The following is an 18,202-nucleotide window of genomic DNA, read 5'->3' as shown; positions in this document are numbered from 1 at the left end:
GTGTGTGCAACTGGCTCTGTGGGTGTATGTCTGTGTGTCTCTGGGTCCATGTGCGTGGTGTGTCCTTGTGTAACTGTCTCTGTGTGATGTGCGTAACTGTGTCTGTGTGCATCACGCTTACCACCCCTCCTGGCAGCCTCCTCTCCCTGCTGCTGCCCCATCGGCTCTCGCCTTCCCAGCCAGATGCCCTTTGTCCTCCCTATCTCCATGCCCATAAGTGTTTGAATAACACAGGACAACAGGAGTGAATCTGAGCTCCCTGGTGCCCCCATAGCAGCCAAACCCCGACCCCACAAAAGGACCACAAAAATCGGGAGCCAGAGCCGGAGCAGAACTGTTAATCTTCTAACTGAGCCCAGCCCAGTGTCACAGAAAGGAAGAGGGCGGGACTCAGCTGTATAAGAGGCGGTGGTGACTAACTTTGTTTTTACTTTCCCCTTCGACATGCTTTCCTTCTCCGTCCCGGGAACCTGCAAATGAAGACGCAGAGAAATCACTCCGTGGCTGATTGAGTACAGAGGTGGTGCGAGTGGCCATGGAGGTCCTGAGGGCCAGGGACAAGAAGGACCTGGGAGACAGACTACTCCAGACGGCGAGGACAGGTAAGTGGGGAGCTCTCAAGAGGTGATTGTCCGCTCCCTAAGGGGGATCTTGTCTATAGGTCTCCTTGTACAGGAACTGCCTGCTTATCGGCCTGCCAGGCAGAGAAATCAGCAATGCTGCTGGCTTCCTGGAACAGTGTGAAGGGCAGAATTATGCAGTTCCTTCCCAAGCAAGACTGCCACTGGGTGTCGTGGATCCACAGGGGTTTAGACACCTAACTCCCCCACTGAGCTCCTCAAAAGGAGTTAGGGACTTCCATTGTACCACCAAGGACCAGTACTTGACAGTTTGCTTCTCCCAGCGCAACCCCCATCTCTTACTTCTCCTTTCTCTTACTTCTCCTTTAGCAAATGGGAAATTAACCCCTTCACACCCAGTGGGGAATCATCCTGAGTGGGGAAAAAGAGTCACACTTAAAAAAAAATATTACAGCAATTTCCTACATGCACTACACAGGGAAATTCTGCATCAGACAGAGGCACACACCAGAGAGAGACCTAACATTTGGGGGGGACGGGGCAGAGGAGAGAGACACAGGGCAGATCTATTCATACTGCGAAGGAGGGAAAGAGAGAAGGGGTGTTGGAAAGGGAGGACGAGGGAGAGAAGAAGGCCTGTGTATGGGGCGAGATAGATGTGGGGCTACTCACACTCTGAGGGAGGAGTCCGACATCCAAGGAACGTTATTTCTTGCTCCACCAATCCAACAAGGAAGCAAACATTCTCCTTCTTATGGGAGAGGGTTTGTTTCTATCTCCCCCTCTCGCCAGTTCCTCATTGCGACATCCATTGCTTCAGCTATGGGTCACCCCAAACCTTCTCCTGATAGCTCCCAAAGCCTGTCCTTGTGGGGGAGCGGCTCGCTCGGGCGGAGCCCCTGAGGGGCAGGAGCCGAATCTCTTTCCTCCTCTCCCTCCCTCTCCCAGTCTCTCCTGCAGCTACAGGCACAGGTGCAGGAACTAGGAGTGCGGGGTTACAGCAGCAGGCCCTGGTGTTATGTGGGGCTCTGCTCCCGGCCCCACCCAGGGGCCCAGCTGTCGGTCCTGTGCCTGGGGCCCACCTCAACACCCTTACCCTGTCTACATCTCCCCCTTCTGAATCACAGTCCTACTCCCGGCACTGGCTTAGGGGTCAGGGGGTGCAGACAGGGGTAAAAAGTTTGGGGACCACTGCTTTACAGTTTCACTGGCTTACAACTCCCCCACTATAAAAAAGTGTTCCAGCGCCACTGGCTACAGGTGGCGCCCAGCAGCGCCCAGCCCAGAGACACGGGTGGGTTGACCTTTGTCCAGCTGTGTCAGGGAGGAGCCATGCACCAGTGATGCAGTTTTGGGGTGATGTTCAAGTCTCACCCTCTAGCCTGTTACATGATTGATGGAGAGCTCTATAACGCTGTGTTAACTGCACCGAGAAGCTGGTTGGCCACGCTGCTCCTTGGTACAAGCTGAGATTGTGCAGTGGAGACTTGGCAAAAGCATTTCTTCTGGTAACTGGAGGGATCCTGGCAGTGGGGGAGGTTGGGCAGGTAGGCTGGGATGGAAGGATGGAGGCGGGATCCCGGAAATGTGGGAGGCAGGTGGCATGGGGAGCGCAGGCTGCTGGAATGGGCGGGTTTCAGGAGGGATCCCAGCAGGGGCAGAGGCTGCTCCAGTCCCTTTCTGAGTGAGCTCCCTTTTGTCGCCCAGCAAGTGTAGCCGCCCACATGCCCAGAGATAGACTGACCAGATGTCCTGATAAAATCGGGACTGTCCTGATATTTAACCCTTTGTCCCGCGTCCCTATCAATGTACCATTGGGATGCCATTTGTCCCGATATTCAGGTAAGGAGATGAGCGGGAGGGAGGTGCTGACGCTGTGGGTGCTCCGGGACTGGAGGACCCACGGGGAAAAATTGCAGCCAAACTTCCCCCTCCTCGCCTCCTTCTTCCTCTCTCCCCCCAGTGCACCGTGTCCCCGCTCCTCCCCCGCTCCCAGCGCTTCCCACCACCTAACAGCTGTTTGGCGGCGCTTAGCACTTTCCAGGAGGGAGCAGAGAGGAGCAGGGACGCAGCGCGCTCAGGGGAGGAGGTGAAGAAGAGGCAGGGGAGAGGCGGGGACTTGGGGGAAGGGGGTGGAATGGGGCAGAGCAAGGGTGGTGCAGGGGCGGGAAGAGGTGGGGGATGGGCGAGCACCCACCCGGCAGAGGGGAAGTCGGCACCGTAGGGGTGAGTGGCGGGCGGGGGGTGAAGAAGCAAGCGGCGGGGGTGAGGAGGCGAGCAGCAGGCCAGGGGATGAGGAAGGGTGCAGGGAGGGCCGAGTGGGGAGGGGGCGGGACCTGGGACAGAATGGGGGCGAAGTCTAGGAGAAGCGGGGGAGGACTGTGGGCGTGGCTGACGGTACCCCAATGTGTCCCGATATTTTAGTGTTGTGATCTGGTCACCCTACCCAGGGAACACAGGCCAGGCTCATCCAGGGATGAAGGCTCAGGTCAGTCCTGGGGCCAGACACTAGGGTTGCCAACTTTCTAACTGCACAAAACCAAATACCCTCGCCCCTTCCCTGGGGCCCCACCCCCACTCACTCCATCCCCCCCTCCCTCTGTCACTCACTCTCCCCCACCCTCACTTTCAGCATGGACATGGGCTGTGGTGGCCCTGCCTCTTCCCCTCCCTGCTCTGCCCCTTCCCCACCATTGCTACATGTACTTTACCAGGACAATACTGACCAGCAAATTATAAGTTTGTATAAGGCAGACTTCATACCAAGATTATTACAGTAGTGTGTAGGGTGTGGCTACAGGGCTGTATTCTGTCACACACCTCTTGAACGTTTCCTTTATAACCATAACAGCTAGAGACTAACTTTTAAAAAATGACTAAGTGGCCTGCTAAACCCAGGGTTGTGAGTTCAATCCTTGAGGGGGCCACTTAGGGATCTGGGGTAAAAATCAGTACTTGGTCCTGCTAGTGAAGGCAGGGGGCTGGACTCGATGACCTTTCAAGGTCCCTTCCAGTTCTAGGAGATGGGATATCGCCATTAATTAATATTTTAAAAAATGGAAGCTGTGACTCTGAAAAACAATTGGGAGGTCAGTCTGCACCTTCACCTCCATTGTACTAGTTCTTTATCCTGCCATCCTCAGCAGGACACGCCCCACAGTCTGGGAAACACCGGGTTAATAGCACTATGGGAGCAGAGTTAAGGATGAGTGTGGGCTGATCACTGAGAATGTTTCTGTCCCAGGCTCTTTGCTAATGCAAGGGATGTTCAGGTTGGTTTCAGGGCATGGCTACACTCGAAACTCCAAAGCGCTGCTGCGGGACCGCTCCCACGGCAGTGCTTTGAAGTGCAAGTGTAGTCGCGTGCCAGCGCTGGGAGAGAGCTGAGGGGATTAGCTCCCAGCGCAGGGGCACGGTTTACACTGGTGCTTTACAGCGCTGTCACTTGCTGTGCTCAGGGGGTGGTTTTTTCACACCCCTGAGCGAGAAAGTTGCAGCGCTGTAAAGCCCCAGTGTAGCCATAGCCTCAGATTCTTCAGTCACCTTCGCTTGTGGCTTCCATCATTTTCAGTGTTTGTTACCGCTGTGTTCAACGGTAGCCCCCTCCTTTGAAATGCACTTGGCAACCTCAACTGTAACTTAACCATTTTGTCCATTTGCAGAGGAAAAGGCTGGTGCTTCCCAGATGCAAACTGTCCACATTGTTGATGGGGGCCTGACCCCGCGGAAGCCAACGTGGGTGAGGCCGTCCCAAGCTGTGCTGGAGAACCCCAGCGTCTCCCCGATTGGACTTATTTTGATCTCTTCCACTTTTTCGTTTATTCCAATCTACTCACTGGTGCTGCTGTATTGGGCATTCAGGGCCACAGACAGAACCCTCCACCTCCACCCGATCCCCAAGAACCGTTCAGGAGAAAAGGTAAATAAGAGCCGATAGCAATACACAGTACAGGGAGTCAGAGGCAGCACTCTCAGTGCAGGGCAGGCAGCTGGTGTGTGATAACTGAGCCCCTCCGTGCAGTGACACATGAGGGCAATGAACACCTTCGGAGGACAGTGGGTGGTGATGAACCTTACACTCTTAGGCGGGCCCGGCGGGTAGAGATCGATCTATCGGGGATTGATTTATCGCGTCTTGTCTAGATGCGGATAAATCGATCCCCGATCGCGCTCCCCATCGACTCCGGAACTCCAGCTCGCGAGAGGCGGAAGCGGAGTAGACGGGGGAGCGGGAGCGGGAGCGGTCGACTCGCCGCTGTCCTCATGGCCAGGTAAGTCGACCTAAGATACGCCGACTTCAGCTACGCTATTCGCGTAGCTGAAGTTGCGTATCTTAGGTCGACCCCCCACTTAGTGTAGACCAGGGCTAAGGGAGCCCGAAGGAAATATATAAGCTGCATCAATTTTCCCCTCCTTCCCAAACCCAGTGTGTTAGAGCCCTTCTCTGTACCTAGGGTAGAGGGCATTGCAGAAAGGAGTTTGAGAGTTTTTTACCCTGAAATGGAATTGCTTGTGCCACTCAAAATGCAGGAAGGTGGGACAGTTCTAGCTTTCTTCGCTTGCTTCTTTTCATCCTGATGTAATTGTTAAGCCCCAGAGCCCCTTTTGGAAAAAAACCCTTCAAATTCCCCCCTCCAAATTCCTCCAATTTTTTTTCATCCTTTGATCAATTAACATAACCTCCCGATCTGCTCCTCTTAGAGTTCTTCATCCTCCCCAGGCCTGGGGGGCCTGCAGTGGCCCTTCCATTGCCCGGGGCTGACAGCAGGAGCCCCACTGCCCAGGGATGATAGCTGGACCCCCAGATTCTGTCTGTGGGGGGGGAATTCTGCCTAGAACATTAATTCTGCACAAATTCTGCATTGCACAGTGGCACAGAATTCCAGCAGGAGTCAATGATGCATATGTCTCCATTGCAGAGTTAACCCAAATCTGGGCACTCGGTCAGGTACGTGGGTTTAAAGCACCACTAAATCCAAATGCGAGGTTTCTGTGTGTGGATGGGAAGCAGGTTAGGGCAGCTCCTGGGGAGTAGCCTGGACTAATGCTGCAGTGAAGACACACCTGTAAGAATGGGGTTTAGTCTCTGGCCTCTCTTCTTGCCTCCTTCACCTCCTTTCAGTGTTTGAAGGACTTGGCTCTCTTTAGGGACGGAGAGTGTGAAACACCTGCACCGCTGCAGATGTAATAGAAACAAGATTAAAAAGAGAATTGGATTAAAATAAAAGAAACTGCTTGTGTCATATAACCTGTCTGAGGAATACTTCGCAAGGGCCAGACACATAGGAACCCTTAGCTTAGTTACAATGACAAGGAAGAAAGGACGATGTTACATGTCTAGAAAGCAAACCCCTCCTCTGACCCTCCTGGCCAGTGTCCCCTCACACAGCAGTGCTAGAGAGACCTCCCCCACCCAGCCACCCACCCAAGCTGCTTATCAAGCTGCTCGTGTTTTCCAAACCAGTTTTCTCCCGTTACACATACAAACACAGTAGGGATGGGAAACGGGTGCATCCTCTTGGAGATGGATCACTGAGGATAAGAAGACCCTTTAATGACAATTAATAGCTCTCTTTCAAATGCTTAACCACCTAACACTGATAGCATATTCCATAGGTCCTTGTGTCTGGCTAGACCCAGTTTAACAATTTTCTATTGCCATGAGTTGGAAATTATTGACAGACCTCCAGCTCTTTGTCAAATCAGTTATGTAATGGGAACTGGGGCTACAGCTGGGCGAATACTAGATGTTTTGTTTCGTTGGCAGCTAAAAAAAGTTTTTTAAACAATTGTTTCGAGTCCAACTGAAAATGAAAACTTTCACACTTTTCAGTCACTCAGAACCCCCCAATAACGTTGTTTTGGATCAAAACAAAATGCTTCATTTCAGCTGAGCATTTGAAAACATTTTTGAATTTTGAAAATTAAAATAAAAGGCAATTTCAGAAGGAAAGGTTTCATTTTGAAAATGTCAAAATGAAACATGTCAGGGTCTTAGGAATTGTTTTTCCCTTTTTGTGACCAAAAATTCTGCAACATTGACATGAATTCACGAAACATTTCAGTGTTGCTGAATCTGCATTTTTCACCGAAAAATATTTCAGTCGAAATTCACCCCGTTCTAACTGGCATTTGCGGCATTCCCTAAACCTGTTGAATGGAAGCAAGGAGGAAAGAAATAACGTGTGTGTTTGTGTGTGTGTGTTTTTTTCCACCGGATCTCCCATAAATGACTGTGCTAGACCTTTCACAGGCAATTGAAGAACATGAGAAGTGCCAGTCAATTTCTGTGGACAAGCCTCCCCGCTTTGGAACTCGTCATGGTGTGCCAGGTGTACCGGAGGCCGTGATAAATCCAGCTGTAAGTGAGATTATTTACAGAGCACGGATGTAGTGTGGTCCTTGAGAGAAGCCCCATTAAGTATAAGTCTATGGGCTGCCTGGTTCTGCACTAGTTGCCAGTTGCAAATGGCCTTCAAGGGTAGCCACAAGTTGAGCATCTGGCAGGAGGCCAGTCTGGGGGTGACTCGGGGGTGAATTCCTAAACGTTAGAAGAAAATTTGGCAAAAACAAATAAAAAATGCTTCTAGAGCATTGCTGTGAATCTGTTAGGCAGCTGCTGTACGCCAAGGTGGCTGCATTTCTGTGGTGGGTGAAGTGATCCCTGCCTTTAACTGGCATTATGGAATAGTTGCAGCAGTGTCAGTCCCAGGATAGTAGAGAGACAAGATGGGTCAGGTAATAGCCACCTCCTCAGGTGTCTCTTTAGTTTGCAAAGCAGTTTTGACTCCTCCGAGGGTAAGAAGCACTATAGGCAGTACATGTAAGCCTGGTATTATTAATTCATTACAGCTTGATCAGTAAATCTGCTGCTCTGCTGATGAGTTTGAGCCCCCCTCCCGGCATCGCTGTTTCTCCCTCCATCCTGCCTGTCACTCCTTCTGCCTGTTCTCTCCATTCCCCCACCCATCACATCCCACTTCCATCTGCGCTTTTGCCTTCTTCTCCTTGCACCTGGTGTCAGCTTCCCCAATGCTCGCTCTTCACTTCATCCCCTTGCCCCCACCCACCTGTCCCTCATGATCCAGATGCTCCAACCTGGTCCCTGTGCCCACCCTTCCTCCGTGTCCCTCCCTTTCCCCTGCTCTCTCTGGAACACCTGCTCCTTCTCTAAAAATATCACCCCCATCCACAGCCTCTTCATCGCCCACTGCCTCCGTCTCCCAGCACTCCCAGAAACCTGGATCCTGCTGACTGATACCAGCTGCGCCCTGGATCACCCCTAATGGTCCATGGCAGGGGTGTTGGACTCCTCCCATCCCCCATCACTCCGACCCACAAGCTGCGGATATTTTGGATTCCTCCCTCTCCCTCGCCTCACACACTTGGGCTATTTATAAATCTCACCGCTTCTTCCTCCTCGGTCTTAAAGCAGTTTTACTTCTAACGCGTCATCTCGCCTTTGTATTAGGATTTGAAATTTACCTACATCGGACCTAAGAGGAAGCCCTACACCAGGCACATGGAAGAGGGAACGCAGCTCAGCTTGACAAAGCAAAAATACTTCACAAGTGAAAGAGCAAGGGAATCTCTCTGGACTGCCTTTCTGAGAGCAGGTAAGCTCAATGGGATACTGCTTTGATCCATGGTTTAATCATTCTAACTCCTCAGTGGTCCTGGGTAATAGCCATGCTGTGTGATGTGTGCACTCAACCAGCGGTCACAGGTTTGCTGCGGACAATAATGTAACACAGTTGAGCGTACCCGCTGTGGTGTGGGAGGCTTTCTATAAATGTATTTCCTGTTTTTCAGAGGTTAACGTTTAGCCAGTTTCTGGATGGGCAGGAGACAGCACTGGACAACCCTAATCCTGCCTTAACATTTGCACTAAGCTGGAGTGAGGGTTAAAAAAAAAAAGTACAAATTGGGATAGCTCAGTGGTTTGAGCATTGGCCTGCTAAACCCAGGGTTATGAGTTCAATCCTTGAGGGGGCTATTTAGGGGTCTGGAGCAAAAAAAAAATAGTTGGGGATTGGTCCTGCTTTGAGCAGGGCGTTGGACTAGATGACCTCCTGAGGTCCCTCCCAACCCTGATATTCTATTCTAGGATTCTATATTCTGGAGGGGGGCAGTTTAGCCACCTCTCTGCTCTAAAGAGCGTACAAAGCATTTCTTGCTTGGTCACTCAGATTTTGGCTATGAATAATTGGACCAGCCCCATTAGCGACAGACACATGCGGTGTGGGAATGGGAGACTGAGGCTTTTCCTTCAGTCCACAATAATAACTGTAAGAGATGTCCTGCTTGAGTCAGGCTTTGCTTCAGCAACACTTCCAGGGAGCGAGAATCAATGGGTGGATGTTTTGGTCTTATTGGAGCAAAGTGAATGATGGGGAGAATAATCCACACATCCATTTGCAAGTGAAATGTGTTATCGATTCAACCATGTCTGTGGCCCTTTCCTGTGAGCTTTCTATCAACTACTGAGCACGAAGCTTCACTAACAGGAATATTCATAACAAGTAAATGTTTAGATGACTCTGAATTGTAGGTTCGATTGCAATGTTTGAAGGTCATGCTATATGTTGGCTAGTTCCATAAGCCATCCAATCAGAGAACAGAAACAAGGCCATGTGGCTTCAGTATCTTTCCATGCAGGCATTCGTTTCAGAGTCCAAATATTGGACACTCACAAGGAACTCTTTGTGAGCTGCTGAGAGAGAGAGAACTTCACAAATAATTTTAATCAACAAATAAACTCAGCAATGATACAGTAGGCTCTAGTCCATCGTTGTCCATAACTTTTGACACCCTCAGCCCTTCTTTCCTCACTTTTATACTTTGTTCATCACTCCTCCCACTCCACAATCTGCTCCACCTTTGACTCCCATACCCCACTTTCCCCATCATAAAGTCCATCCCACCAGCCCACAGCCCTGGTCTCATGTGGCCTTGAGCATGAGAGAGTGCCATGAGCATGCCAACTTCCTCCATTACAGGGTTGGTCTCTCCTCCTTTAGATCTGCCATCTTCTTGTTCAAAGAACGACACCTTCCTTCCTCATCCCCTACCAACAATCTCCATAATTTATTTGCAACATTTAACTTCCTCATTAAACCCACCAAATGACCTACTCGTCCGTCTGTATCCAGGATCTTACCAGCTTCTCCACAGAGAAACAAACTTGGCCAAAATATACCTCTTCTTCTTCCCTCTCCCTGCCCAACCACCACTTCCTTCCCCTATCATTGGCCTTGAAGTCTCCCACCTTATCCCCATGACTAACTCTCCATCACCTGCTCCAGTGATCCTGTCCCTTCTCACCTTCTTATCTCAACTGTCCCTGTACTAAACCCCCTCCATCACCCCTTTTGTCAACCTCTCACTGGCCTCTGGCTCCTTCCCCTCACAAGACAAGCTTGTCATGGTTTCTCTATCAAACACCCATGCTCAGACCTGCCTGCCTCTCCAACTACTGTCCCATCTCTCTTGGCTCCTCCATCTCTAAACTCACCAAATGGACTGTCAACAGCTAATGGATCGAATTCCTCTTTTCCAGCTCCATCTTGGACCGTTATTCTCTGGCTCCCAACGTTTCCACTCCACTGAAACAGCTCTCATTAGGATCTCTCTTAACCTCTTTCTCCTCAGATCCTGGGGTCTCTCTGCTCCAGCCTCATCCTTCAATCTCTCTGCTATTCCTGAAACTATCAATTCTCCTTTCCTCCTTGACAGATTAACCTCACTGGACTTTTGAGACAGGGTCCTTTCCTAGAGCAGGGGTGATTCAGGGAGTTGGGGTAACACTAGGCAGTGGAGATATCAGTGTGGGAGGAGCGGTCAAAGAGATGGGGAAGCAGGGAGATGCCACAAAGCTGCAGAGCTGCTCCTCAGCTGTCTCTCCAAAGGGCTGAACCATCTTAGTAGCATTCTCAGCCCTTTGTCCACCCAGTGAAGAGACAGGGCCAGAGCTCTGCCTGCTACACTGATTGCGGGGCTGGGCTGCCCCCCAGCATGTGTAGCTACTCAGATTGACTACCTTCCCCAGGAGGTGGGGAATTGCGGAAGAGTAGCCAATCAGATAGGTATTTTGTAGACTTTTGTCCATTAGGGTGAGGAAAATCTGTAGTCTCTGGGAGACCAATAGAGTTGCAGCTCTGAAGATAATTAACTAGAGGGTCATATGCCTGGTTCAGATCTGATTGGGTAAGAGTGTCCGCTGTGATGTGAGAGGAGCAGCGTAAGCAGACAATTATTCAGCTAGAGGTTTGATTCACTTTTTCTTTTTCCTCTTCCAGGGGACATGGAACATCCTGCATCAGTGTCTGATCCTCCCACTGGTTAGTTCATCCTTCAGGGTGTGGGGAGTTGTCCTGTTTGTAGCACAGAAAGTAGAAGGAAAAGACTCATTACAGAGACAGTGGCAGAGCTAGAAAGGGAACCTAAGAGTCTGAGTCCTCTCTGGGACTAATCCCTAGAACTACCTCCTTTTCCCCCTCAGCCCCCACCTGCTCAGACGTAGAAACAAACTCCCAAACTCCCCAGACTCCCCTAGACAGTAGAACCTCCCTGACCACGGAGGGGAGCGCAGAGGCACTGACGTTTGATCTACAGAAGGGTGAGGGTGGGGAAGGGAGGGTACCCAGGCCTGGGTGGAGGCATGGCTAGACTGTATAGTTTGTTTCTCTTGTTATAGGCAGAAGCACAGGGAAAACAACAAGAGATTTCCTGGTAAATACCTTGGATGACTTGGGAGAGAGCGAGTTGAAGAACTTCAAGAGCAAACTGACCGACATTGATCTGAAGGAGGGATATGACCACATACCTAAAGGGAAACTGGAGAATGCAAAGTCTCTAGAGGTCACTGACCTCTTGATTGGACACTACACAATGGATTATGCATTGGAGGTGACCATGACCGTGCTGGAAGCCATCAACCGGAAAGACCTGGCAAGGAGATTAAGAAGCGTAACAAGGACTCGTCAGGAATCAGCCAAGGGCTGGCTCTGCCTTCCTGTACCTCAAGGTGTTACCGAAAAATACCCATATTCACCACTGTTATATAATGATAAATTTTGTACAATGCATGTGTCAAGGCTGAATCCCCACTCTGTCACTTTGAGTATAGAAGGTGGGGCCCGCAAGGATTTTAAAATTTAATACTTGCCACTCCAGGCTTGTATTAAACCCCCAAGGTTACAGCGTTTCTCTGACTTTGGCTTGGTAAATGCTGCCACCACCCAAATGCAAAAAAAATCCCCTTGGACCCAGGAAGGAGCACTTGGGAATTCCTCCCTCAAGCCCTTTCACCCCTCTCTGGGGAAGAGCTGAGAAAGAAGACAAAGGAAATTAGCTGTTGCTATGAGCTAATCAAACAGCATACACAAACCTCTTAGGACACCGAAAATCCAATCCTGTTCTTAAAAAAGGGTAAATGTTATTAAAAACAAAAAGGAAGAAAATACATCTGGGACTTAGGCTTTTGCTAGATTTAAAAAGAGCAATTCCAAAAACTAAGCACCCAAAATAGCTTTCTTGGGGGTTCAGCTTAAAGGTTACAAGCAAACAAAAGCATCTGGGGTTAGCACAGAGGAGTCCACAAGCCAATAAGAAATAAGACAGATAACCCTAATCGCATCTTTTTAGACATTCCCTAATTTTACTTACATATTTGAGGCTTCAGATAAGTAGGTTCGAGGTATGAATTGATAATCTATAACCATACCTGGCTTAAGCTGCTTACAGCATTGCTTCTCCATCTCTGCAACCCAGAGAACAACAGACAAAGGGGAAGTGTCTTTCCCAATTTTCAAAAATTGCCACCTTCCCATTGGCTTTTTTGGTCAGGTGCCCACTCCTTTTCTTTTATGGGCTTGTTAACCCTTTACAGGTAAAGCAAGCAGGGAACAGACCAAGAGGGATTTTACAGCTAACTGACTGGCTGGGTGTCCATCAAGGGGATCTACTCCCCCCCTTCATTTATAACACCATTTCTCCTCAGATCTTGGGGTCTCTCTGCTCCAGCCTCATCCTTCAACCTCTCTGCTATTCCTAAAACTGTCAATTCTCCTTTCCTCCTTGACAGCTTATCTTCACTGGGCGTTTGAGACAGGGTCCTCTCCTAGGTCAGGGGGGATTCAGGGAGTTGGGGTAACACTAGGCAGTGGAGATATCAGTGACAGAAGAGTGGGCAAAGAGATGGGGAAACAGGAGACACCACAAAGAGGAGGGGCAGCTCCAGAGCTGCTCCCCAGTTGGCTCTGCAAAGAACTGAAGCATCTTAGTAGCAATCTCAGCCCTTTGTCCACCCAGAAAAGAGACACCGATTGCGGGGCTGGGCTGTCCCTCAACATGTGTAGCTACTCGGATTGGCTGCTTTCCCCAGGAGGTGGGGAACTGGGAAAGAGTAGCCAATCACATGGGGATTTGGGGGATTTTTTCCATAAATGGGTGAGGAAAACCTCTAGTCTCTGGGAAACCCATAGAGATGCATCTCTGAAGATAATTAATTAGAATGTCATGTGCCTGGTTCAGATCTGATTGGCTAAGAGTGCCCACTGTGGTGTGAGAGGAGCAGCATAAGCAGACAATTATTCAGCTAGAGGTTTGATTCACTTATTCTTTTTCCTCTTCCAGGGGGCGTGGAACATCCTGCATCAGTGTCCGATCCTCCCTCCGGTTAGTTCATCCTTCAGGGTGTGGGGAGTTGTCCTGTTTGCAGCACAGAAAGTAGAAGGAAAAGACACATTACTGAGACAGTGGCAGAGCTAGAAAGAGAACTAAGAGTCCAAGCCCTCTCTGGGACTAATCCCTAGAACCACCCCCTTTCCCTCCTCAGCCCCCACCTGCTCAGACGTAGAAATCAAATCCCAGACTCCCCTAGACAGTAGAACCTCCCCGACCAAGGTTGGATTCTATCCAAAACAGATGTGAGGGGAGCGCAGAGGCACTGAAGTTTGATCTACAGAAGGGTGGGGGTAAGGAAGGGCAAGTACCCAGGACTGGCTGGGGGCATGGCTAGACTATATAGTTTGTTTCCCTTATTATAGGCAGAAGCAGAGGGAAAACAACAAGAGATCTCCTGGTAAACACATTGGATGACTTGGGAGAGAGCGAGTTGAAGAACTTCAAGAGCAAACTGACCGACATTGATCTGAAGGAGGGATACGACCACATACCTAAAGGGAAACTGGAGAATGCAAAGTCTACAGAAGTCACTGACCTCTTGATCAGACACTACACAGTGGATTATGTGATGGAGGTGACTACAATAGTGCTGGAAGCCATCAACCGGAAAGACCTGGCAAGGAGATTAGGAAGCGTAACAGGGACTGGTGACGAATCAGACTGTGCCTGGCCGTGCCTCCCTGTATTTCAAGGTGTTTCCCACAAATACCCATATTCACCACTGTTATATAGTTATAAGTTTTGTACAATGCATGCTTTGCAAGATATTTTAAAAGTCTTGATCTTTTGAACATTAATATCCTGTTAGATTGCATATGTTCTCATTGTATGTGAAGTTAGTGAAGTTTTGCTATGTGTCTGTTACTGAAATATAGTGTGAGGTTGGGAACACCCCAACCAGCCTTTCAGGTAAAACAATGGAGAAGCCAGACAGTGGTTAATGATTCATCAACACCCATCAAGGAAAGAATCTACTATCCCAGAAACTGTAGACAATGGAGACTTCTCAAAGGGATCATGCATACAATGGAGACTGCTTGACCACTGAGGACTGTCTGTTCCCCATGTCATAGCAAAAGATCTTTCCAGCAAGCTGGAAGAAACTATAAAAGAGGGGAAGTGACATGATCACTTGGCCTTTCCCCGCTTCCTCCCAACTCAACACCTGGAGGAATGTCTAGAGGACAAAGACGTTGAACTGAGGAAGGGTGGTCTCAGGCTGGAAAAGAGTCCCAGCCTGTGTATTGAGGATCTATGACCAGCTTGTACCATCCTTCAGGATGAGACACTGCTTGATTCAAATCCTATTTAGTTTGTGCGAATATATTTTTATTTTTAAGTAACCAACTTTGATCTCTACACTTGCTACTTATAATCACTTAAAATCTACCATTTTATAGTCAATAAACCTGTTTTATATTTTACCTAAAACAGTGTGTTTTGGTTGAAGTGCTTGGGAAATCTCAGCTCAGTTTACACAGGCGAGTGTGCGTCCTCTCCACATTGAGGGACAGGCGGAGTCGGTAATGAACTTAGACCGGGCAGGCTTCTGACCAGTGCAAGACAGCACAGTTCTGGGGTGCATGACTGGGGAACTGGGTGGAATTAGCTGGAGCCTCCCTATTGATGGTTCATGAGAGGCTAGGAGCTCATTCATGTAACTCAGCTGGGTGTGTCCCTGCCTGTGGATGGCTGTGTAAGTGCAGTGCCTGTCAGAGGTTTGTGGCTTGACACAGCATCACAGAGTGAGAGGGACACCCCGGGTTGGGAGAGAGGGCTCAGCGGTCCCACAGTCCAGGTTGCACCCCAGGGACCCATCACAGAGGAGCTCAGCCTTGTTTCTATACAAGGAGCCCACTGCATTGTCTTCTTCGCAGAGAAGACCCAGAGGCCCATGGAGCTCAGTATCCTGTCTCTGACAAGGGCCAGCACCAGTGCTCATTATCCACATAAATGTCTAATCCTTCTTGAATTCAGCTAGGTTCTGGGCCTCACGTGTACCTTGTGGCAGGGAGTTGTCAGGCCTTAAAATTAGTATTATTATTTTATACGAAGCCCAGTTAGCTTTGATCCATTTTAAAATTTGCTGCCTTTCAGTTCAAGTGTCCCCCTGTTCTTGCATTATAGAAAAGTGTGACTAGAAGTGCCCAGCCCACCTTAGGTTTATAGAATGGCACAGGAATATTTTCAGTATTATTTTCCGTTCCTTATGCAGCCCACTCTGTTGTTGTTGTATTTTTTAGTATTATACCTCATTATGCTTTGCAAGATCAGGTATCAAGGTCAGTGTTTCTCATATATTTACATGGCCATTAGCTGTTTTAGTCTATAAAAAATAGTCCGTGTTAATACAATAGTAAAAATGCACTGTTAACACCTAGAACGTCCCAGAATGGCAATGATAAGGAGGACTGGGGAACTCTAACTCTGCCCCTTGGTGTCTTTGCTCTACAATGCAGGGGGACTTTCAAGCATCTCTTCCAACTGTTGACCTGTCCCCCATCCCAAACTGCTGCTACATCTCGCTGCTCCCAGGGAAAAGGTCTCTGATTTCTGATCCATCCCCCAGCGCTAAACCACTGATCCCACCCTCCTGCTGGCGACTGTCCATCTGTCCATACCCTGGACCCAACTCTGGCTGCCTCTTGGCCTGTTGCAGTGCAGGCAAGAGCTGCAAGCAAAGAGGCAACCAGGTGACTGTGTTAAGCCGGCAATGTTCCGGGGAGGGTCAGCATTACAGCTAGCTGTCCTGGGCCCTGCAGTATTAGCCCTCGCCCTGCCGGTCAGTACAGCTTCTCTTTTGTAGCCTCAGACACCCAGCCGGCCTGGCCATACACTGTAGTGGAGAACATGGTGTCACAGTTTTGGGGTAACTGTACCTTTGACTCCTCCCTCCACGGTCTGGTCCAGAAGAGCCCTCTCAGGTTTCTAGCCATCACCTCTCTCTGGGCAAAGTCCAGCCTGCATGTGTTGCTTTTTTCCCCAAGGACACTGTTTTGCCAGTCACCAACCGGCTCGCTCAAAGCACAGGACATTTATTTAAAGACACAAAGAAAACATATAAAACAAACACCAAAGGCTAAACACACATTAAAAGTACCAGAAGTCGCCCATCAGCCCTGAGGACCGTGGCAGGCCTCAGTTCTGCCATCCTTTCCACAGACTCGGGTCCCCCTTGGATAAAAGATCATGTACCTCTGTTGAATCAAAAAGAAGGCCCCTCTCTCAGGGCTTGTCTACACTTGAAACGGTACAGCGGCGTGGCTGCAGCACTGGGTACCCCATCAGTGTAGACACTACCTACACTGATGGGAGAATCCCTCCCATCAACATAGGTAACCCACTGCGCTGAGAGGCTGGAACTTGGTGAACAGAAGAATTCTTCCAACCGCCTCACACTGTCTATGGGCATGTCTACATGTACAGCGATGACCGATGCAGCTGTGTCGCTGCAACACGTCTCAGGAAGATGCTGCATGCTGAAGGCAGAGAGCTCTCCCACCAGCATAATAAAACTACCCGTGTGAGCGGCAGAAGCTATGTCAGTGGGAGAAGCTCTCCTGCTGACATAGCACAGTGCACTCGAGCGCTTATGCCAGCGTAATTTATGTCGCTCAGGGGGATGGTTTATTCACATTCCTGAATGACATAAGTTTTGCCGACATAAGATGTAGTGTAGACATGGTCTATATCCGGGTTTAGGTCAGCTTAATGACATCACTCGCGGGAGTGTGTGTGTGGATTTTTCACATCCCTGAGTGAGGTTGTTAAACTGACCTATTTTCTCACATAGACCAGGGTTCAGTTCAAGCTGGCCCTTTTTACACCAAAAGCCCTTCCTTTGTCTCTTTGGTCTCTGGTATCTGGTTGAACAAGTCTGTGCAAACCACCCTGGGGCTGGTACTTCCATGGGGCTGTTTATAATCCCAGGGATTGCAGGAATCACCCCTCACCCCCATCAATTGTTCCTGGCGGAGTTGCGGGAACCCTCCCCATGCAGACACGGGCCCTAGCCCAGGACAGTACTTAGAACATTCATTCATTTAATACAAGATGGTCCCAAAAGATACGGCACGTGGTTGCAATATCGGACACTCAAGGGAGATAACAACCACTGACCCTCCTGAGGAGGTGACTCTGCCTCCTACTCAGCTGAATTTCTAATCAACTGTGCTGCTCCCTAATCTGGATTGTTTACTTCTTCTCTTTGACGCCAGCAGTCCTGGCTGCATGGCCACAGCCCAGTCAGAACATCACTGGGGTCAGACGGCGAACTGGAGCAGCAGGGACTGAGGGTGGTTCCTGTCCCAGCGAGGGACCAGCTCTGCCCCTGGGCTGGTTCAGCTCTGTACCCCATAGAGCTAGCTCGTCTTTATTATATTCAGCAGTAATGCAAGGAACTTAGGCCTGTATCCTGTCAGGCATTAGCTTCAGCAAGTTAGCATCAGGCTTGAGGCCTATGAACTCTGAACAGCTAAACTTTGAACAGATAAACAGCCCAACAGAAACCCCAAGTATTGGGGAGCTGAAACTAGAGTGTTTACGCGGAAGTTCTGACCACAGGAACATGAGTCCAACCACAAGAGTGTCATGGCAACGAATTGACCTACATAACAGGTACATGGGGTGCATCTGCAGATACCTAACCACAAAAGGGCCATGGCAACGAATTGACTTACATGATGATAAGTGCAGTTCAGTCATCTCTCTGTTCTCAACAGTGTATAAGGCACTTCTCACTTGGTCACTCAGATTTTGGCTATGAATAATTGGACCAGCCCTAGTAGAGACAGACATGCATGGTCTGGGAATGGGAGAGTGATGTTTTTCCTTCAATCCATATTAATAACTGTAAGAGATGTCCTGCTTCAGCCAGGCTTTGTTTAAGCAAAACGTCCAGGGAGTGAGACTTAGTGGGTGGATGTTTTGGTCTT

The 18,202-nt window shown here is 49.5% G+C and overlaps 1 protein-coding gene across 2 annotated transcripts; it reads left to right on the top strand.

Annotated features, from left to right (window-relative positions):
* The first annotated feature begins 231 nt into the window (after positions 1-231).
* LOC117876263 lies at positions 232-14,671 on the top strand. 2 transcript variants are annotated; one of them, XM_034768231.1, is made up of 8 exons: positions 232-602; positions 4,244-4,500; positions 6,835-6,942; positions 8,053-8,197; positions 10,880-10,921; positions 11,278-11,607; positions 13,218-13,259; positions 13,631-14,671. In XM_034768231.1, exons 1-8 carry the CDS (start codon positions 536-538, stop codon positions 14,056-14,058), a joined length of 1,419 nt encoding a protein of 472 aa, XP_034624122.1. In that variant the 5' UTR covers positions 232-535; the 3' UTR covers positions 14,059-14,671. The 2 variants fall into 2 exon arrangements, with proteins under 2 accessions (XP_034624122.1, XP_034624123.1); XM_034768232.1 differs by lacking the exons at positions 232-602; positions 4,244-4,500 and adding an exon at positions 4,947-5,529.
* The last annotated feature ends 3,531 nt before the right edge of the window (positions 14,672-18,202 follow it).

This window comes from Trachemys scripta, chromosome 4 (assembly GCF_013100865.1).
Source record: "Trachemys scripta elegans isolate TJP31775 chromosome 4, CAS_Tse_1.0, whole genome shotgun sequence".
NCBI classification, from domain to species: domain Eukaryota; kingdom Metazoa; phylum Chordata; order Testudines; family Emydidae; genus Trachemys; species Trachemys scripta.
The sequence above is the reverse complement of the archived record's forward strand: the minus strand, read 5'-3'. Positions and strand labels throughout refer to the sequence as shown.

Bases quoted from the DNA above. Each gene is read 5' to 3' on its own strand.
- LOC117876263 (XM_034768231.1), top strand. From the start codon at position 536: ATGGAGGTCCTGAGGGCCAGGGACAAGAAGGACCTGGGAGACAGACTA. The intron at 6,943-8,052 runs GTAAGTGAGATT...CCTTTGTATTAG, and splicing joins AGGCCGTGATAAATCCAGCT to GATTTGAAATTTACCTACAT. The intron at 13,260-13,630 runs GTTAGTTCATCC...CCCTTATTATAG, and splicing joins AGTGTCCGATCCTCCCTCCG to GCAGAAGCAGAGGGAAAACA.